Source organism: Zalophus californianus, chromosome 7 (assembly GCF_009762305.2).
Source record: "Zalophus californianus isolate mZalCal1 chromosome 7, mZalCal1.pri.v2, whole genome shotgun sequence".
NCBI classification, from domain to species: Eukaryota; Metazoa; Chordata; class Mammalia; order Carnivora; family Otariidae; genus Zalophus; species Zalophus californianus.
Window position 1 is genome coordinate 37742803 of NC_045601.1, and position 19517 is coordinate 37762319.

General features: G+C 34.5%; 1 protein-coding gene across 8 annotated transcripts in view; it reads right to left on the reverse strand.

Annotated features, from left to right (window-relative positions):
- The window catches only part of TRMT11 (tRNA methyltransferase 11 homolog), a 55345-nt gene that overhangs the window by 30039 nt on the left and 5789 nt on the right, over positions 1 to 19517 (reverse strand). For 5 of the 8 annotated variants that reach the window (XM_027601971.1, XM_027601975.1, XM_027601976.1 and 2 more), the window contains 7 exons: positions 17754 to 17827; positions 14490 to 14571; positions 14309 to 14401; positions 13939 to 14073; positions 12807 to 12963; positions 3578 to 3658; positions 749 to 913 (listed from right to left, as the gene is read on the reverse strand). In XM_027601971.1, the coding sequence (XP_027457772.1) occupies positions 749 to 913; positions 3578 to 3658; positions 12807 to 12963; positions 13939 to 14073; positions 14309 to 14401; positions 14490 to 14571; positions 17754 to 17827 (787 nt within the window). The remainder of the gene's footprint in view (positions 1 to 748; positions 914 to 3577; positions 3659 to 12806; positions 12964 to 13938; positions 14074 to 14308; positions 14402 to 14489; positions 14572 to 17753; positions 17828 to 19517) is intronic. The other 3 variants (XM_027601979.1, XM_027601978.1, XM_027601977.1) reach the window with 1 other exon arrangement.

Here is a 19517-nt window from a genome sequence, read left to right on the forward strand (position 1 = left end):
CCTGAAGCTCAGTGGGTTCACAAGCCTATTGGCTCAAAAAATTCCAAATTTCTTGTAACTCTAGAAAGGGGATGTCAGTGAAAACATGTGCTACAAAAACAAAACAAAACACCAAAGCTTACACATGGAGAATTATGTGATATCTAAAACTCTCTTCTTTGGGGCACCTGGGTGGCTCAGTAGGCTGAGCGTCCAACTCTTGGTTTCAGCTCAGGTCATGATATCATGGTTGTGGGACTGAGCCCCATGTTGGGCTCCATGCTCAGTAGTCTGCTTGAAGATTCTCTCCCTCTGCCCCTACCCCCACTCATGGTGGGGAGAAGAGGGGGCGGGCACATGCTTTCTCTCTCAAATAAATCTGTAAAAAAAAATAAAAACTCTCTTCTTTGACATCTGACACTAATTGCAAATGACATTTTGGCTCCAGCTGGTATACTAATAACCAATTATAGTCAAAAATTTAAAACAAATATATGCTCCAAAAAATAAACTGAAGAGAAAAAGGAAAGACAGATTAACATATATAATTTAAAAAACCAAAACAGTAAACTCTTAACTACTTAGTTAAATTCGTGTCCTGCCTTATATTCACATTTTTTCCTTCTCACTATTTGAAGAAGTCTGGGGGCAGGGGGAGAATACTAGTACAAGCTGGTATTTTTCTGTGTGTTGACAGATTTTCTGCTTTAAATGTAAATGACTTTAGGAAACTAATCCTACTCTTACTTTTGTATAAAAATAAACTTACGATCAGTGATGATTGCATCAAAATATGTGCCCTTCCTCCAGGAAGGTTTAGATGCATCTGAAACCAGGACATCAAGGTAATACTTCTCTAAACCATACTGACGAAGATTTGCCCTAATGTTTTCATCTGGTCCTCTCCATTTCTGGTTTTTCCTACTAGCCTTTCCTAAAGGGAAAGAAAAAGGAATACAGAAACTACTAAATCAAATAGAGCATTCTTATTTCTTATTGTTTAGCTAAAATAATGTTTAACTCATCTAAACCAACATCCACTCAAATAAAACTTGATTTCATTTAAAATCGTAACTTTATTTACATACTTTATTTCAACTTACTACAAAAATATATTTTGAACAGTAAAATGTACTATCTAACTGATCTTGTTCTGTAACCTTTCAAGTAAAACTGCCTTAAACACTCATTCAACACGTACCAAATTGAAAGCATATACAAGTAAGATACAAAGCTGTATAGAACATGGTCCCTTTCCTCCAAGAGCAAATAGCCCCATATAAAATTGGGATGAATCAAATAAATGAAACAGAAATGAAGAGAGCTAACTTGGGAAATGAAAGAGTGCTATGACCATGGAGAGAGGAGGCCAAATGGAGACATTACAGATGAAAAGTTAAAGTGGGAGTTGAAGGAAGAAGTTCAAAAGTTCTAGTTTAGGAAACCGTTGATTAAGATCAGAGAAACCAGGGTGCCTGGGTGACTCAGTTGGTCAAGCATCCAACTCTTGATTTCAGCTCAGGTCATGATCTCAGGGATGTGAGATCGAGCCCACCACTGGGCTCCACGCTCAGCATGAAGCCTGCTTAAATTCTCTCTCTCCCTCTGCCCCTACCTGCCTTCTCTCACCAAAAAAAAAAAAAAAAAAATTCAGAGAAACCAAGAGGAAAAACAAGCTTAGGGGAAAAAATGAGATTTGCGATCATGCTTGTCAGCTACCTATAGAACATTCAGAAAGAGCTATTCAGTGGGTAGAAGCCAGAATATATATACTGAGGAGATATCAGATACGCACTTAAGTTAAATCCATAAGAATGAATGACATTTTTTATTAACCTAGGTGGCAGTTACATGTTTTTTTCTATAATTATTCTATTTTTACATACTCTTCTGTATCTTGATCTACTTCACAATAAAAATGAAACTTAAAAAATCAAAAGGAGAAGAATGACATGACTGCGTAACATGCATTGTGAGAGAAGTGGTCAAAGAGAGATGCCTGGAAAAAAGCAACATGTTAGCACAGGTCAAAGAAATCCACAGGGCCTTAAGACGGAGATGGAAAGCCAAGGAAGTATAAGTACCGATGAGGCCATGGTCCAGGAAACCAAGGGAGGCTTTACGAAGGTCAACACTGCCAAATGCTATAGTTTTGTGGCCCTACTAAGAGTTTTCAGCAGACATGGAAGCTAGAAGATAATGGACAGAAGACAGTGAGAGATGAAGAAGAAAAGACAGCAATACTAGTTTGCAAGATGCACTTTGGCAAAAGGAAAGAAAAACAAAGTGGCAGTTAGAGGATCCCTATAGGACTGATAGGAAAGGTTTTGTATTTTTAAAACAGGTTTTTGAGAATATTTGAGAGTATAGAAAAAAATTACAAGCATATGAAACAGAGGGCATATTTAACAGCATCTTGGAAAAGCTCTGAGAAAATTCTACCTCAATCAGAATTTTACCCAAGTAGACTGAAAGGTTATAACATAACTTTCATAAATAAGAATTCTAATAAATTATATAGGACAATCTCCTTAAAGCAAACATACTACTTCTACTAAAAGCAAACTGGAATAATTCTTCTTAGCACTTTGCTCTAACATATTCCCAAGAATATCTTTTTCTGCTTAGCCCATTTAGATGAATTTGATAAAATATAACCAATTCTCCTTATGATAAATATTACTAAATTCCTTAGAGTCAAGGTAGGAAAAAAGAGAAGTCATCAAGCACAGTATGTCAGATTGTTTCAGGAAAAAAAAAAGGTATAATAAATTCTCACCGATACAGTAACTTGAGAAAAATTGGGTGGTAAAAAGAAGAAGGGTGTTCAAAGGGCTGATTCTAGTTACAATAATGGAATACCACCATAAATAGAATTTCAAAATCATCAATGAAACTTGACATTTTTAGTACCATTCAGGTATATGGAAATACTTTCTTCAGTTTGATTCAATTCCATCCAATCATGTATCATAAGCAAAGTGTCTAGATTTTAAAACAGTTTCCAAAATTGCCTCCAAAGTAAACAAATGTTTGTCTCGAGTTAACCTGAGTCTAATGCAGAATCTTCTAAGTTACTGTCACCTTAACGGCTTCAAAAATATTTTGGTTGGTTATGGAATTAAAAACAATATGGTACTCAAGGACTAAAAATTAATCCAGTATTCAAGCAACATATGATTATGAATAAGAAATGGTGATAATCTTTAAATAGAAACCGTATACATGTTATTAATATGGACATGCTGATTAGAAGATGGCTAGTCCCTCTCCTACTTCCTTCCCAAGCCTAAAGTTCACAACCTTAGAGTTTGCCAACTTTTTAAAAATCTCTCTTACTAAGACTGTTGGGAGAGCTTTTTCTTTTTCATCTTTGTGTTCCCCCAGGAGATCACTTTACACATACTGAATCACTTCGTAAAAAGCAGATATCCAACGAATCTTATTGTTTGTAAGAATAAATAAAACTACATTTTATCACAACTCTGTATCTTAACACTAAAGATAGATGCATAATGCCATATAAACCCATTTAATTATTTTGAAGGCACACTTGGTACAAGAACAAAGACTATAACAGTCTAGAACCTCTACTCACCCAAGCCATGAACTGTATTGTAGTCTATGTCTGTCCCATATACATATGCACCAAAATGAGCAGATGCTATCAGAAGGCCACCTAAAAAAAATCACACAGTTATGGTCTGTTAACCAGAAAGTCCCAGACTCTTGTTTCTTCCCCTATTTAATCTGATCCAAAGTCTTACAAACTAGCTGTAGGCAGAGTACCAGAGAGTAATAATAACACTGGTCCTGACCATATTTTGTAGGCCTCACAATTAAACCCCTAAGCTGTGCTCATTACATTGGTCACAATGTAGGGAATTAATGTATGTACTGGCATCATGACTTTAAACATACTACTTAGGGAAATAACTTTTTTTTATCAAAATAATGTATATTTAGACATTTTCATCTGATTTTGAGAGGTCTATACAAAGCATCTTGCTCCTTACTTACAAATGAGCATATAAAGCTACTATATAAAAGAGTCAGCAATAAATAAATTCTGACAACTGGGCTCAATTCCCATGGAAGCCTGAGTTTCAAATAACTTAAGACGGCACAATTCATATGTAAGACATTAATCCCTACAAAAATTAAAATATTAGGACAAGAAATAGTTATTCCTGTAACCAGTGAAGCAATTACCTCTTATTTTAAACTGTAAATATGAATTTCTGAATAACTATTATCAAGCATACACAAAAATAATAATACAATGACTTTTCTGTTTACTTAGTGCTGTGATTGAAGTAAGAACAGAAGTCCCAATACAGTTTGACTGGACGAAGTAACTTGGTAGCTGTGCCCAGCTCACATACAAAGAAAAGTCCTAATAAATATTTAAAATTTAATAAAACCCTTTAAAATAAAAGGTAATAATATTTTTAAATTGTTTAAAGAAAAAAAATCACAAAATTATTTTAATTGTGCTTTCCATTGAACTTTACTTTTTTTTATTCATCCAAATTAAAATGCTCTTAGTCCTAACAGCTATACCATAGAAAGGTCTGTCAAACTGACATCAGAAATTTATTCTCAAACTATGCACAGACTCAGACAAGGGAAAATAACTATATATTTTCCCTTACATCCTTTTCAAAGGTAATTTCTAAAATTAAGATGGGTAGTGCCTCCAGAGGGCCAAGATCTATAAATTAATAGTATTCCTTCCATAGCCATTTAAACACAGTCTGGGAACATGCACTTAAATAAATAGACTTTGTTTGTAAAAAATACTGTAACTGACTATTACTACTGGAGTCCATGAAGAAGAGAATGGAGGACTAAAAAAAGTACAGCAGAAACCAAAACCTAAGTTCCCTCATACTAACTACAAGAAGCATTTGTGTGAGAGGGAAGCTAAGTAAGACCCTGTTAGTCTTGTTCTATCAATGGAACCATCCAAATTTAGAAAAGATACTGTATTGTGATGACTTGGAATACTCACAAAATCACTTCACCCAAATTATGAGGAATTACTACAATTCTGCCAATTAAGGCAGATACTCACCTAGAAGAACTAGTTGTCAAGGGGAACAGAAAAGCTTTCCTGTGCTTCCTTAAACAGAACCTTATCCATTTGGTTAGAATGAGTTTTGAGAAGACCCAATTTAGAGTACACTGCTGAAAGGAGATGAATAATCTGTTAGACTACATCTGTTAGTTTACTTTGTCCCCTTTAAGCTTTCAAAGTTTTAAATAAAGTCATTATAAATGAGCTTTTCTGAACTGGTCACTGGGTAATCGCTGTTAATCATCTAGTTGTTTTCTCAATTAAATTGAAGCATTTTTTGCATTTAGTTATACCTCAGTTGGAGTTTCCCCGAAGCTTTCTGGTGGAAGAAGGGATGATAAAGGAGGGGTGAAGTGGTGAGGGGCAGGTATGTGACTCACCCAATTTCTTATGCTATCAAGTGTACAAATACCACAAACTCAGTGTTCTAATTTCTCCTTACTTAAATAGTAACCACTTTAAGGTCAGGGCAATATCTTACAGGCAAAAGGACACAATAAGTAGAATTTATAGAAACTAATTTGTGATTTTCATCATTAGAAATTTAAGTGAAAAGCCTTACAGAAGTGTAGAAATGAGAGACTGGGCTTTGGTTTTGCTAAAAGGAAAGGAGAAAAGGAGGAAAAATGGAATACTACTGTATCTAATTCATCCTTTTTCCAAATGAACTCAGGTAAGTTACACTAGCAGCCTGAGCAAAAGGATACTGTAATAGAAATTTTACCAGATAAACTATGAAACTCAGGAAAAGGAGACTACAAAGAGTTGTGGACAAAAATGGGAAGGAAGCAGAGACTATTCCACAGACCTACAGAGACCAATGATCTCTTTCCTCGTTTTCTTTTTTCCTCCCCCACAGTATCCTCCCAGGACCAGTAGTTTCCCAACACCTGGCATCTTTGTCTATCATTCTGCAATGATAAATTTCAAAAGGAGCTGCACTCTTTTCCTTACACTATGGCTCATCGAAAGGTAGAAGCAGCCAAGGAGTGTATAATGGCCTCCTGGATATAGTCTCAATTACTAAAATAGCTGACTCACTTTAGAGAGGGGAAGAAGAAAAGGAAGATCTATGGACCTCTGTCATAAAATCGTATCACAGCCACCTACAGCAACTGGCTGTGTGTCTACTTGTACCAATTATTTTCACTATAAACAAAGAATCAGATGTTTACAATTTTAACCCTCGATTTCCTTGCCTGCTGTTACAATTTGCCAATAGTCGCAAATGATGAGTATCTTGGAAATCAGCCAAAGAAGGAACTAGAAAATGAGTTCATGGCCAAATTGTTCATCATCACCATTCAATATTGGCTGTATCTAACATCTTTCACCAAAAAGGCATCTAAGTTCCTAACAAAATAATAATGTTATTCATTACAGTCTACTGAATGTCTACCATGTGTCAGGCAACTTGCTAAGAATTTCATATACATATATTACCTCACTTAATCCTCACAATATATTAGTATTACCCTTTTATCAATGATGGAACTGAGGCCCAGACAAGTTGAGAATGTTGCCCAAAGTGACGTAATAACTAACAGATTAAGGACTTAATTTGCTCTTTTCTCTATACCATTTTCTCTCCTTTGGAGTCAGCACCAACTGAAATAAATATACACTTTGCTTACCAATTAGATAAACAAAAGTAAAATTTGTTATTAAATTAAGTAAAGCTGCACACTCAGTAAGAGTTGTACACCATTCACAACTCTTGTATATCATAGGCAGGGCTGTACCATTCTAGGAATTCAACATATCATGTTCATCAATCCTTTAGCCATGCTCATATTAGAACAACAGGACTTCCTAACTACTTAGAGCTGGCCCAATGATAGGTATCTTCTCCCTCAGAAAAAAAAATGGAGATAAGCAACTTTTTAAAAAATCTTATTAAGATGAAAAGCAATATATATTCACCAAAATGGAAAGGAAAGTTATGTTTCTACAGCTCATAATGTCATTCTAGACAATAGCAGACTGTCTAAAGAAAAAGGAAAGGTATTTAGGCAGGAAAAGATTACATCTCTCCTTTCAGTTTCCCAGAAGCTTTCTACTCTATCCTATAACCTTGAGAAAAACACAGGTCATGAGAAGTCAGTGGATAAAACATTTGGGAAACAAATATACTTCAATTTTGTGCCTTTAAAATGGAAAAGAATTGGATACACTTGACTTTGTTTTTAAATATTAGAAAAGGAAACAAGGAAAAAATACTATCAAAAATATTTGTGAAAAACTATGGCCATGGAGGAGGGCACAGGGTATTTCCCCAATCCTTCAGAAGGTACTACCCATCAGTGAGACAAAAGGCCCAAGAAAAAGGACAAACTATACTTAAAAATTGTGTCTATTTATAATTATATCACCAATCTCAAAACAAAAGCACCAAAAACTAAAGTTCTAAAGCTATGCTTAAACTACAAATTAGAAAAAAATATATTTTAGCAGCAACTTTGCAAAGATCTTCTTACCAATTTTCAATTAATTGTCCTATGTAAACAGTCACAAGACCACGATCTACTACCCACTCTAAGGAGCTGCTCTAAAGCAAATTAGGGGCAGACCTCCTTGCCCCTTACTCACACTGAAGGTAATATTTTGATTGCTGTGGCAGTTAGCATTTCATAATACACCCAACCTCATATACATCAAGGGAAAGAAATTTTACCTATGCTAGGAACTCTATTTTTAGACTTTATAGTCTTGTCTACATGTATGTGTACATATTATGTACATGTATGTATATCAAAGAATTCTTCTCACTTCACAGAAAAAATTTTTAAAGTCCAAGAACAAATTAAGGATTAATAAAAGGTTCAGCATTTGGAAAAAAGAGAAATTATAGATCCATTCCTCACAGCATATAAGAAATCAGAGAGGGAGACAAACCATGAGAGACTCTGGACTCCAGGAACCAAACTGAGGGTTCCAGAAGGGAGGGGGGTGGGGGGATAGGGTAACTGGGTGAGAGGCACTAAGGAGGGCACGTGTGGTGATGAGTCCTGGGTATTATATGCAACAGATGAATCGTTGGAACACTACATCAAAAACTAATGATGTACTATATGCTGGCTAATTGAGCATAATAATAAAAAATAATTAAAAAAAAAACTCCAAACAGACCGAGATCTAAAGGAAACAAAACTAAAACTATAAATGTACTAGAAGAATAACATAGCTAGATACCTCTGTTACTTAGATGTAGGGAAAACTTCTGCGTGGGAAAAAGCAACTGCTTGCAAAGTCAAAAGCTAAATGGCGGGTGCCTGGGTGGCTCAGTTGGTTAAGCGACTGCCTTCGGCTCAGGTCATGATCCTGGAGTCCCAGGATCGAGTCCCGCATCGGGCTCCCTGCTTGGCAGGGAGTCTGTTTCTCCCTCTGACCCTCTTCCCTCTCGTGCTCTCTATCTCTCATTCTCTCTATCTCAAATAAATAAATAAAATCTTTAAAAAAAAAAAAACCAAATGGCAAACTGGGAGAAAATATTTGTTTTTTTTTTTTGTGTGTATATATATATATATATATATATATATACACACACACATGCACATATGTAATATACACATGTATACATCTTTACATTTACATTAAAAAAAAAAGGAAAAGAGAGGGAGAGCTAATTCCCTAACATACAAAGTACTTCCAAAAATAAATGTCTACATAAAAATGGGCAAAAGACATGAAAAATATTTCCAAAAAAATTATTAAAAAGGCCCTTAAAATATAAAAGGTTGAAACGATGTGGATGGAACTAGAGGGTATTATGCTAAACGAAATAAGTCAATCAGAGAAAGACAATTATATGATCTCACTGATATGTGGAATTTAAGAAACAAGGCAAAGGATCATAGGGGAAGAGAAGAAAAAAATGAAACAAGATGAGAGCAGAGAGGGAGACTCTTAAACCATAAAAGACTCTTAATCATAGGAAACAAACTGAGGGTTGCTTGGCGGGGAGGGGGGTGGGAGTATGGGGTAACTGGGTGATGGACACTGGGGACAGTATGTGTTGTAATGAGCACTGGGTATTACATAAGACTCATGAATCACAGACCTGTTCCCCTGAAATAAATAATATGTTATATGTTAAAAAAATATATATAAAAGGTTATTAGACTTCACTTATAAGAGAAATACAAAATAACACTACAGTGAGATAATGTTTTCATCCAACAGACTGGCAACATTTCAAAACCTTGACAATAAATCTGGTGAAGCAAGGTTTAACAATATACCTACATTCTTCAACCAGCAATTCTATTATGAATTTACCCTAGAGCCATATCTCCAACGTTACACAAGTATATACACAAAAGATTATTCATTGCAGGCATTATTTGTAACTCTAAAATACTGGACACTACCCATGTCCAAGTAAAGGAGACTGAATAAATTATAGTATATACACCCATGGAATACAACTATAAAAAAGAATGAAGACAATACCTATGAATTGACAGAAAGTGATTTTTCAGGAAAAACTATTAAGTGAGAAAAACAAAGTGGTGTAAGAAAGAAGTAGAAATAAAATGTGCATATATCTGCCTATCACTACAAAAAAACCACAAACAAGAATCAACTAAAAGAGCAGTTGGTTATCGACAAGGGCTGGGGGAAGAAGATGGAAGTGGTATGGAAAGAAGCGATATTTGTCTAAGTATACCTCTTGTGCAGTTGACTTTTGGAAGCAAACTGATCGTCTACATTTTTAAAAATATATCAAAGAGGATGGAAGGAGGTAAAAGTCTAAAACTGAGGGCAAACTGAAAAAAATGAACTCTGAACTGATTTTTAAATGAGGGGGTAAAAAAAGAAAGCACAATATTTGACATATTTGACTTTATTGCCCTTTGGGTAGCATAGAGAACTGAATACATAGCCTTAAAACATATCCTTTTAACAGGGTTTTTGTATTGTTTTGCTTTTCTTTTGGTGGTAAGTGCAAAGCAATTTTGGAAGTATTTTAAATGTATTATAGGAATGAGCAAAAGAATAAATGTGTAGATGGTTAAAAAAAAACAGGATTCTCAATGTCGAAGAAGGCACATGTAAAAATGGAATGGGGATAAGCAAGAACAAAATCTGTCAGGACAGACTAGAATTTGTAGTATATATGAAAATTCACAATTTCTACAATATCTGTGTATATCCACATGCACGTGCACACAGTACATATATAGGGATATGTGTACTTGCATACACATTTACATGCATATTGTGCACATACACACATAAATGTCCTAGCTTATCTGCTGAAAGGGTCGAGAAATGAAGATACCTAGCACCCAGATCTTGGTCTCTAATACCATTCCCCACTAAAAGCAACAATGGTTCCTTGGAGAAATGACTGATTCCAGGGTTTGGGCAGGTAAAAGATGAGCCAAACAGTAAGAAAGTACTCAAAAATAAAAGACAGGAACAGGTCACAAAGACAGATCTAGCGCGAAAGGGCTCCACTTGGCAAACGTGGGACAATTTGAGTAACAAATTAGTAATGAATTATAGACCACTAAGGGGGAAAAAGAGGGAATTCACAAGCTTATATTGATAATAAATACATAGGAGAGAAGAAAGGGCTCTTGGTTATAATAGAATGAGTGTCAAGTGGCAATTGTGGAGGGAGTACTATTATTGGAAAATCATCCCTTTGTGACCAAAGTGAAGACTGGTTCAGGCAAGAATCATCAATGAATGCCAAACCTGAGAACTTGACAGGGGTGAGGGGGAATTTAGATGCAGAACAGGATATTTACATGGGTTTTAACATGTCTCCCCACAGAATGCCTATTAACTGCAATGGGGAAAAAATAGCAATCATGCAATGGAAAAATCACCCACCACCTTAACCAGCTGATCAAAATGAGTATTACCAATGAGGGGCAGATAACCATTATGCAGATGCCCTGAGGAGGACACAAAATCATTGTTGTAGTAGTCCAGCCAGGAATTTATAACCTGAATCTAATCATGTGGAAATAAATGACCCAAATGAGGTACATTCTGAATAATAAATAAAGAGAGGAGGGACAGTGTTCTCCAAAAGTGCAAATTTCATAAAAGAAAAAGAAAGACTGCGGACTTGTTCCATATCAAATGAATCAAAGAAACAGCAAGGACAAAATACAATACTTGATGCTAGACTGGAAAGGAAAAAAAGATGGTATAAAGGACATCAGTGGGTCAATTAACAAAAATGTCATATGAACATTATTGTATTAATAGTACATTTGCTAACATTGAAAACTATACTGTGGTTATATAAGAGAATATCCTCATTCTTCAGATATATATACTGAAGTATTTGAGAGGTAAAGGGACGGGATGGATGCAACCTACTTTCAAATGGTAAAGAAAACAAAATTATGTAAATAAACATAAACATAAACATAAAAAGAAAACAAATGATAAAAGTAAATGAGGCCAAATGTTAACAAGTTTAATCTGAGTCAAGTACATGCAAGTGTTCTCTGTTCTATTTTTATTCTTGTATCTTAACTATAAGTTTGGCATTATTTCCAATAAAAGTTTAAAGAGTTGCAGGAGGCACTGAGGATAAGGAGGGTAGGAAAGAAACAAACAGGTCGAATATCGGGTGTGGGATATATGGAGACACTGGTGGAGTGGGAGAAGAGAGCCTCACTAGTGGATTAATTCAACAACACAGAAAATCATTCCAACGGTTAGAAATCTTTTGACGTTGATACTATTTCTTCCTAATCACATGTGGTCACATTCCTCAAGTCAGTTTATAGTATAACAGCTGGCCGACAGATCCTAAGGCAGAAAGACACAGCTCTAGCATAGTCGTTAAGAGCAGGAGCTTTGGAGTTAGACTGCTTGAGTTTGAATCTCATGAAATTTACACACTGTATAACCTTGGCCAAGTCACATAACCTCTCTCTGTGCCATAATCTCCTCAGCAAGTTTTTTTCTTTTTAGTTCAACAATGTTAGTTATTGTGGCAACGCTGCTTCCCAAGTTTCTGATGGGTAAAGGACAGCTACAGGGAGAAACTCCAACCACAAACATAATTTGTTCCAACACAATGTGAATCACAATTACTTTAGCCAGACACACCTAAATATGAGCGCTCCCTAGGTATGAGTAAGATCCAGCAAAAAATGGGGCAAAGCAGGAAAATGTCTTCATGGAATCGGAGGAGGTAAAGGTGGAATTTTAGGACTTCTACACGAAGTTAATTACAAGGACATCTAATCAGGTGTATAAAACACAGACTGCAGCCTCAGCAGCCAGGCTCCAGCCCATTGATAATTAAGTCACTTTCCTTATCTTCACACTTATAAACCTCTACAAACCAAATCAAAGATTAGACATATTACCCATTTTTTTCCATGTAAGTATATGGTTATCAATGTTAAATGAAAAACACTTTTTTTTATCTTGTCACTCAAGTCTTTTTTCCACCCAAGTTTTCCTATTTAAATAAACTGTATAGCTTTACAACATTTCCACAGTACACGGTATTGCAATGTATGGCATACCCCTCCACCTAGTGGTTTACTTGGGGAAAAAGCCCACAAAATTATGTCATTCTTGAAGTGGCACAAGTGTTGCATACTGGGCTATTACACAAATATGTGGTCGTCTCTTAGCCACTATCTCATGATAATTAAGATTATTCTGTACAAATTTACTAATCTTTTAGCAAAAACATTACTATGACCTTGACTAATATAAACAAGTAACACCTATGCACTAGTTTAACAGTAAATAAAAATACCTGTTCCAACAAATGGATCAAAGACTATATCATTTTCTTTCACTTTTCCATGGTTGGCCATGATAAATGATAAACCAGCATCCATGCTTGTATTTCCAATAAAGTGTCTCTTTTTGACACTGTAAGACTCAATAAGCTCTCTCTGTCCATCTGCAATCTAGATCAGAGATTCTTCAAATTAGTTTAACTGCATAAAACAGATTGAAGATAACCATTCACAATAAAACCACCATATCTTGATGATAAAAACATCTTTCCACTTACCATTGCTCTAAACTTGTTTCTTTTAAAAAAATGTGACTGAGGTAATTATGGACAAATTCCTTGTATTTTTTTTAGCATGTTGTAATTTATAGTGACTTTTCAAATTAAATTTGAATTGAATTTGAATGCAGTAATTCCAGAGGTTGGTGGTGAGTAAACTCTACCCACCTCTTTTTTCTCTTAAAAACAATAATCTGTAACATAAGCCCCAGCTTCCATTACCCTTAGGGAAGTGAGCAGGACTGCTCTGCAATAATTTTATTTCTTTTCAGAATATGAGCTTAGATTCAAGAACTCCACAAATTAGATCCCTCAACTACCACAGCACTCTGCCTTTTCTCCACTTAAAAAGCAATCCAGACTTTCTGACAAGTCTTATGTTATTTTTTCCTCGTACACCACCTCCTAACCTAGGCCCTATTATCTAGCAAGCGTCTTGCACTTCCCAGGAATCTCTGGAAAAACAAACAAAACAAAACACATAACCACGTATTTTTCCACTCATTTGAATTCATACAGTAATTCTGAGTCTTCAGTTGTCTTAGAATTCTACATATAAAGAGTCCTATACAAAGAATTCTACATATAAAGAGTCCTATACAAAGGTCTAACATTACACTTTTTTTTTAAGATGTATTTATTTATTTATTTGACAGAGATAGCAAGAACAGGAACACAAGCAGAGAGAGTGGGAGAGGGAGAAGCAGACTTCCTGCTGAGCAGGGAGCCCGATGTGGGACTCGATCCCAGGACCCTGAGATCATGACCTGAGCCGAAGGCAGACACTTAATGACAGAGCCACCCAGGCTCCCTGACATTAAACTTTTAAAGAAACAATCTGAAACAGGTAAAAAGAACACTTGCTTACCCATCTACCAAAATAAATATTATGTGGATTCTCAGGGATGCAGTTTGGGTCCAAACCATAATCCTCCAAAATAGAGAATATATGCTGTGGCTTCTTTAAATTCACTTTCCCTTCAAATGGCAGAAACGCAAGTGCCTAAAAAATAAAAGTGGTTCTCATGTCCCATTAGAATTTTAAAGGAAAAACAGTGCTTATATAATAATACCTATCTTGTAAGTTTGGTATCAGCATTAAGACAAAACATGAAAATTACTTAGCACACAGTGTGCTACAAAATAAACACTTAACAGAATTGAGAATTATTACGTATCAACAGCAGCAGACCACATTATTCTCATTGATTTTTTTCATTTTTGCTAAATTCACTTACATCTATTCGTTTGACTTTTTCTTCTTGTGTCAATGTTTTATTAAATGTGTGAATCTTTATTTTATATGTAGAATCTGAATGCAGAAATGGAACCTAAAATAAAAGCAAATAAATTCTTTTAAGCTTCATAATTCTACAGTATCTGTAGATATACCTATAAAAAACACATTTCACTACGCACCATCTTCTCCACAGGGTAGTTTTTGAGAGAATTATACAGCTCCTCTGGAGATTTTCCATGACCCCATAGTTCAAATATGGACCTAGAAAATAAATGATTAGTACTAACCTCAGTAACAAAATCAGTTCATGCAGTAATATGTAACAATTACTTCCCTAGTCCTTTTATCTTTTTTTTCCTTTCTAGTTCTTTATTCTTATTCCACTTACACAATTATTGCCTATATTTTCTAAGCTATAAATGAGAAATGTGTCCTAAAAATAAACATAAGTCCAAATCACAGAGAAGTTTAACTTTACACAGAAGGAAATTTAACGTAAGTCAAGATTTTTCCAAGTTTTCATTATTATATTTTTATACTAGAATACAAATGATGCAGTAACATCATTTATTTTAGTAAAATGGGTGACAAGCTGCCACAAATCCAATTTTTCCAGTGTCTTCTCCATAAAACAAAAATGACCAGTTAAAAATGTTACAATTAATATTTAGCTATTACTTACTAACATTTAGTAACTGTTACTTTTCTAACCACTACAAAAAGAAAATTCTTACTATAAAAAAATCCTCAAGCTTCCACCAATTTCAAGGAACATTTAAACAATTACAAGAAAATTTCCTTACAAACAAGAATTCATTATAATGGAACTCAAATCTACATAGTAGCATAGTTTTGTGCATCTAAATTCAAACTACTTTATAAATGTCATTAATGCTGCCATCAGGATTGAGAATATTATCCTCTGAAAACAAACTCTTCCTTTCCTTTCTACCGAATTTATTGAAAGAGGGCCTCTATAGTAATCCTACTCTTATTTAGCCATCACTAAAGGGGTGATCTCAGCTATACAAATGTACAAAGAGTAAAAAGCAACAAACACAATTATTCAAAATAGATGTCCCCAAATTCCATGTATTCATGATTTGTTCTTAATGTTTAGAAATTATAATAAGCTTGATCAATTCATTTATTCAACAAATATTTATTAAGTATTACTGTATACCAGAAATTATTCTAGGCAGTAAGATACAACAGAACAAAGCTCACTGCCTTCATGAAACCTAAGGGAGAAGATTCCTGGAAGCTTAAGCTGAGGAAAAGCATATATAACTCAACCTCTGGAAAAGCAAAACCTTAAAAAAACAAAAATAATAAAAGCTAACACTTTATATAACCAAAGTACAAGGGACTATTCTAAGCCATTTAATACAGATTCATAATTGTTCTTCATAAGAGCCCTATGAGGTAGCTTCCAGTATCATCACCCATTGAACCAATGAGGAAACTGAAGCACAATGAGATAAAATGACTCTTTCAGGTCATATAGCAATTAATGAAGCTAGGATTCCAATCCATCAGACTCCAAACTACACACATGACTACATGCACTATAATACACTGCTTCTGAAAAATTTAAAAAAAAAAGAAAAAAGAAAAAAGAAATCCCAGGCCATTCAGGGAAAGGCAGTTTAATGGATCATAATCATCCCTAACGAACTATTATACAGTATAACATAGGAACTAATGCTTGTAATGATAACCTAGAATCAACAAAATATGACTCCATATCCTCTTTTCCAGAAATTTATATATTAATAAATTTATATTTTAAATAGTCAAAATAAAGATTAGGCATACAACAAAAACTTCAGCTATAATTGGAACACTAATTTATAATAATATCTTTTATGATTTAGATTTTCAGAGTAAAGTTTTCATATATATGACTGAACTATTATGATCCATAATTTAGAGATTATAAAGCTTACATAGGCTGTCACATTTCTCATAGGTGCTATATAAATAAGCCATGGATACCCACTTATTAATATAAAATCAACAATAATCTCAAATATTTTAACGATTATGGAAGTAATAATGAAATTTTTCTGACAAAAATTCTTTAAGAAACTATCCTTTGAGGGAAGGAGGAGAATGGAATTGGGAAAGGTGCACAGAGTCAATGGTTTCTGTAAACCACTTTTTTTTTTTAAAGACAGCTGTGGCAAGTATCTCAAAATGTTGAGATCTAACAAGGTAGATACCTAGGGGTTTATTATACTTTTCACTCTTTTTGTGGTATGCTCAAGATATTCCATTTTAAAGAGAAATCAACAAAACAAAATTAACTTTCAATCCCTAGTCTACCACAAAAAAAATTTTAAATTTAAGTTACTTTTCAATCCATGCTTATAATAGTCTATTTTATTTCCAGAACAATTAATGCTACAATTAGGACTGTGAATTTCTTCATTTGAAAATGAATTCCTCCTTTGCTTTCTATGAAATTTATAGACAGAGGACCTCTACAGTAATACCACCCTTATTTAGCTATCACTGAAGGTATACCCAACCTAAGCTATTCAAAATATACAGAAAATAAAAAGTAGTCAAGGAAATTATATAATATTATACAATCATTACATAATTATTAATTATACCATTAAGCAAATGTAGGAAAAGATATGAGCTTTGAAGGAAGTGTACAAGTTCTTGGTCCTCAAATAGCTATTTTAAACCTAATAAGCCTTATCTGAAATCAAACAACTCTTACTTAGAGCCATAAATTTTAATATACTAATCAAAAGTAATGATTATTCAAAAGATTTTTTTTTTAGTTATATTTCTGTCTGATAGTCATTTTTGCTGAATAGTAAGACCCATTAGCAAGTTTCAACTTAAAAGATTAGAAAGGAAAGAGGGAAAGAAGGAGGAAATGAAAAAAAGATAAGATACCAATGATAAAATCTAGAAAACAGGTAGGATAAAGTATGAACAGCATCATTATAGTAATCCACACAAGATATGATAATCAGGACTTCGTTCTCTAACAAAACAGCAAAACATATTTCATGGCAGTCCTCACTTTTTGTCATTTCACACTTATCTGCTCATCCAACTAAAGCCATCTATAAAAACATCTTTAGATTTTCAATACTTTGGTTATAATTAAATGTGGCATTTATCCTATGTAAAAACAGCATTTACATCTTATACCATAATCCTGCTTAATATAGAAGTTTAAAAAAATTACCCCACAAGAAGTGTTTATGCATTTCACCACTAAGATTCCCTCACCCTGTTTCAGCAGAGAACTCCCTGTTCTACCACCACCATCCAGTGGCAAATTCATGTATCTGCAAGCTAAAGTGAGCTCCCCTCAACAACTAAGCCCTTCTAATTCTCCGCCAATATAGCAAGGACAGAGTAGTATGAGAAGTACAGTATATAATCTACAGGAAAACACTGTAAGTTTCTCTTACTTGGCACACACTGTTCGTTTCATTAAGTTTCTGGCAATATCTTCAGAGGGAATGCTAAGAATCCAAAAAGGAGACTGAAAAAAATAACAATATACAACTTGTAACTGGTTTTACAGCCTCATTTGCTTCTATTCAAGAAGTCAATAAGAAGAGATTCCTATTTGTTACTTTTATGTAAGAATACCTGATCTGACTCTAACCAAAATAAAAACTGCTCCAATAGTAAAAAAAAAACATAAATTATTTTAATAGGTAACCTGTTAGGATAATAGAGTACAACATCAGAACACGTTTATAAATGACCATAAATGCAAATATCAGCAAATATAAGGTTAATCTTAAGATTAATTTTGTAGGGCGCCTGGGTGGCTCAGTCGTTAAGCGTCTGCCTTTGGCTCAGGTCATGATCCCAGGGTCCTGGGATTGAGCCCCACATCGGGCTCCCTGCTCCATGGGAAGCCTGCTTCTCCCTCTCCCACTCCCCCTGCTTGTGTTCCCTCTCTCGCTGTAACTCTCTGTCAAATAAATAAATAAAATCTTTAAAAAAAAGATTAATTTTGTATTTACTGTCTTATGTATTTTGACCAAAATAATTAATGCATATTTTACCCCAAAGTATAATCTCAGAATTTTTTATTGATCATTCCTGACAATACGGCTATTTTAACTTCTAAGTAACGTATTTCTTTGAATGATCCCTCTTTTTTTAGGTAGTTGTGGCCACCTAAGGGTTAGAAAAGGAACTCTTTGAAATAACTATGATGGAAAATAATAGGGTATATTATATTATCATTAGTTTTTATTATTTTATCTAAGGAAAAAGTTTCAGGTGCATCAGAGGTGTTTACCAATCCTCTGTCTCAACCATCAAGATTGCAGGCACTTTTTTACAATTTATTTTATCTTATCTTATTTTGAGAGAGAGAGCATGCAGAGGTGTGCATGGGTGTGGGAGGGTGGGGGTAGAGAGAGAGAGAGACTTAAGCAAGCTCCACACTGAGTGCGGAACCAGACTTGGGGCTCAATCTGCCAACCCTGAGATCATGACCTGAGCAGAAATCAAGAGTTGGTCACTTAACTGACTAAGCCACCCAGGCACCCTGATTACAGGCACTTTTCGTCTCCACCCAGATAACCCGTTGCCGGAATACAGAAAAACAAAACAGAACCCTGACCTCAGTTCATCATTCTCACCCAATTATATCTATACTCTTCCTCTTTTTCTCCTCCCTCAGTACATGAAAGTCAATTAGGAGTCCAAGTCCAACCTTAGCAGACTTGTTTCAACTAAGTTCTCTCATCTTCTGGAAGAAATCCTCCCTGTGAGTCTTTCTTCTTCCATTATTTACACTACTCTACAGAAAATTTCAAAATAATCCAAACAGAAAAAAATGGTTATCTCAGTATTATTTTTTTAGAAAAATTTAAAAGCAATCTGAAGGAAGTGAAATCATTAGATAAATAATGATAGAACTAATCAACAGAAAATATTATACAACCCTGTTAGTGATGAAGGCTATGTAGCAACATGTTGCCTGTATTAATATTATCAAGTGAAAAAGAGACTGAAGAAGTTCATAAGTAGTATTAGAACTAAAGGGAAAAAAAAGCATATGAATAAAGATTGGAAGGCAGTACCCTCAAATTATAAGTCACATGAAGGAAGAATTATGAATGACTTTTTCTATTTCCCGAACTTCTCTAATACACTGATAAACTATCAAATACAAAATACAAAGCTCATAAATTCACAATCTTACACAT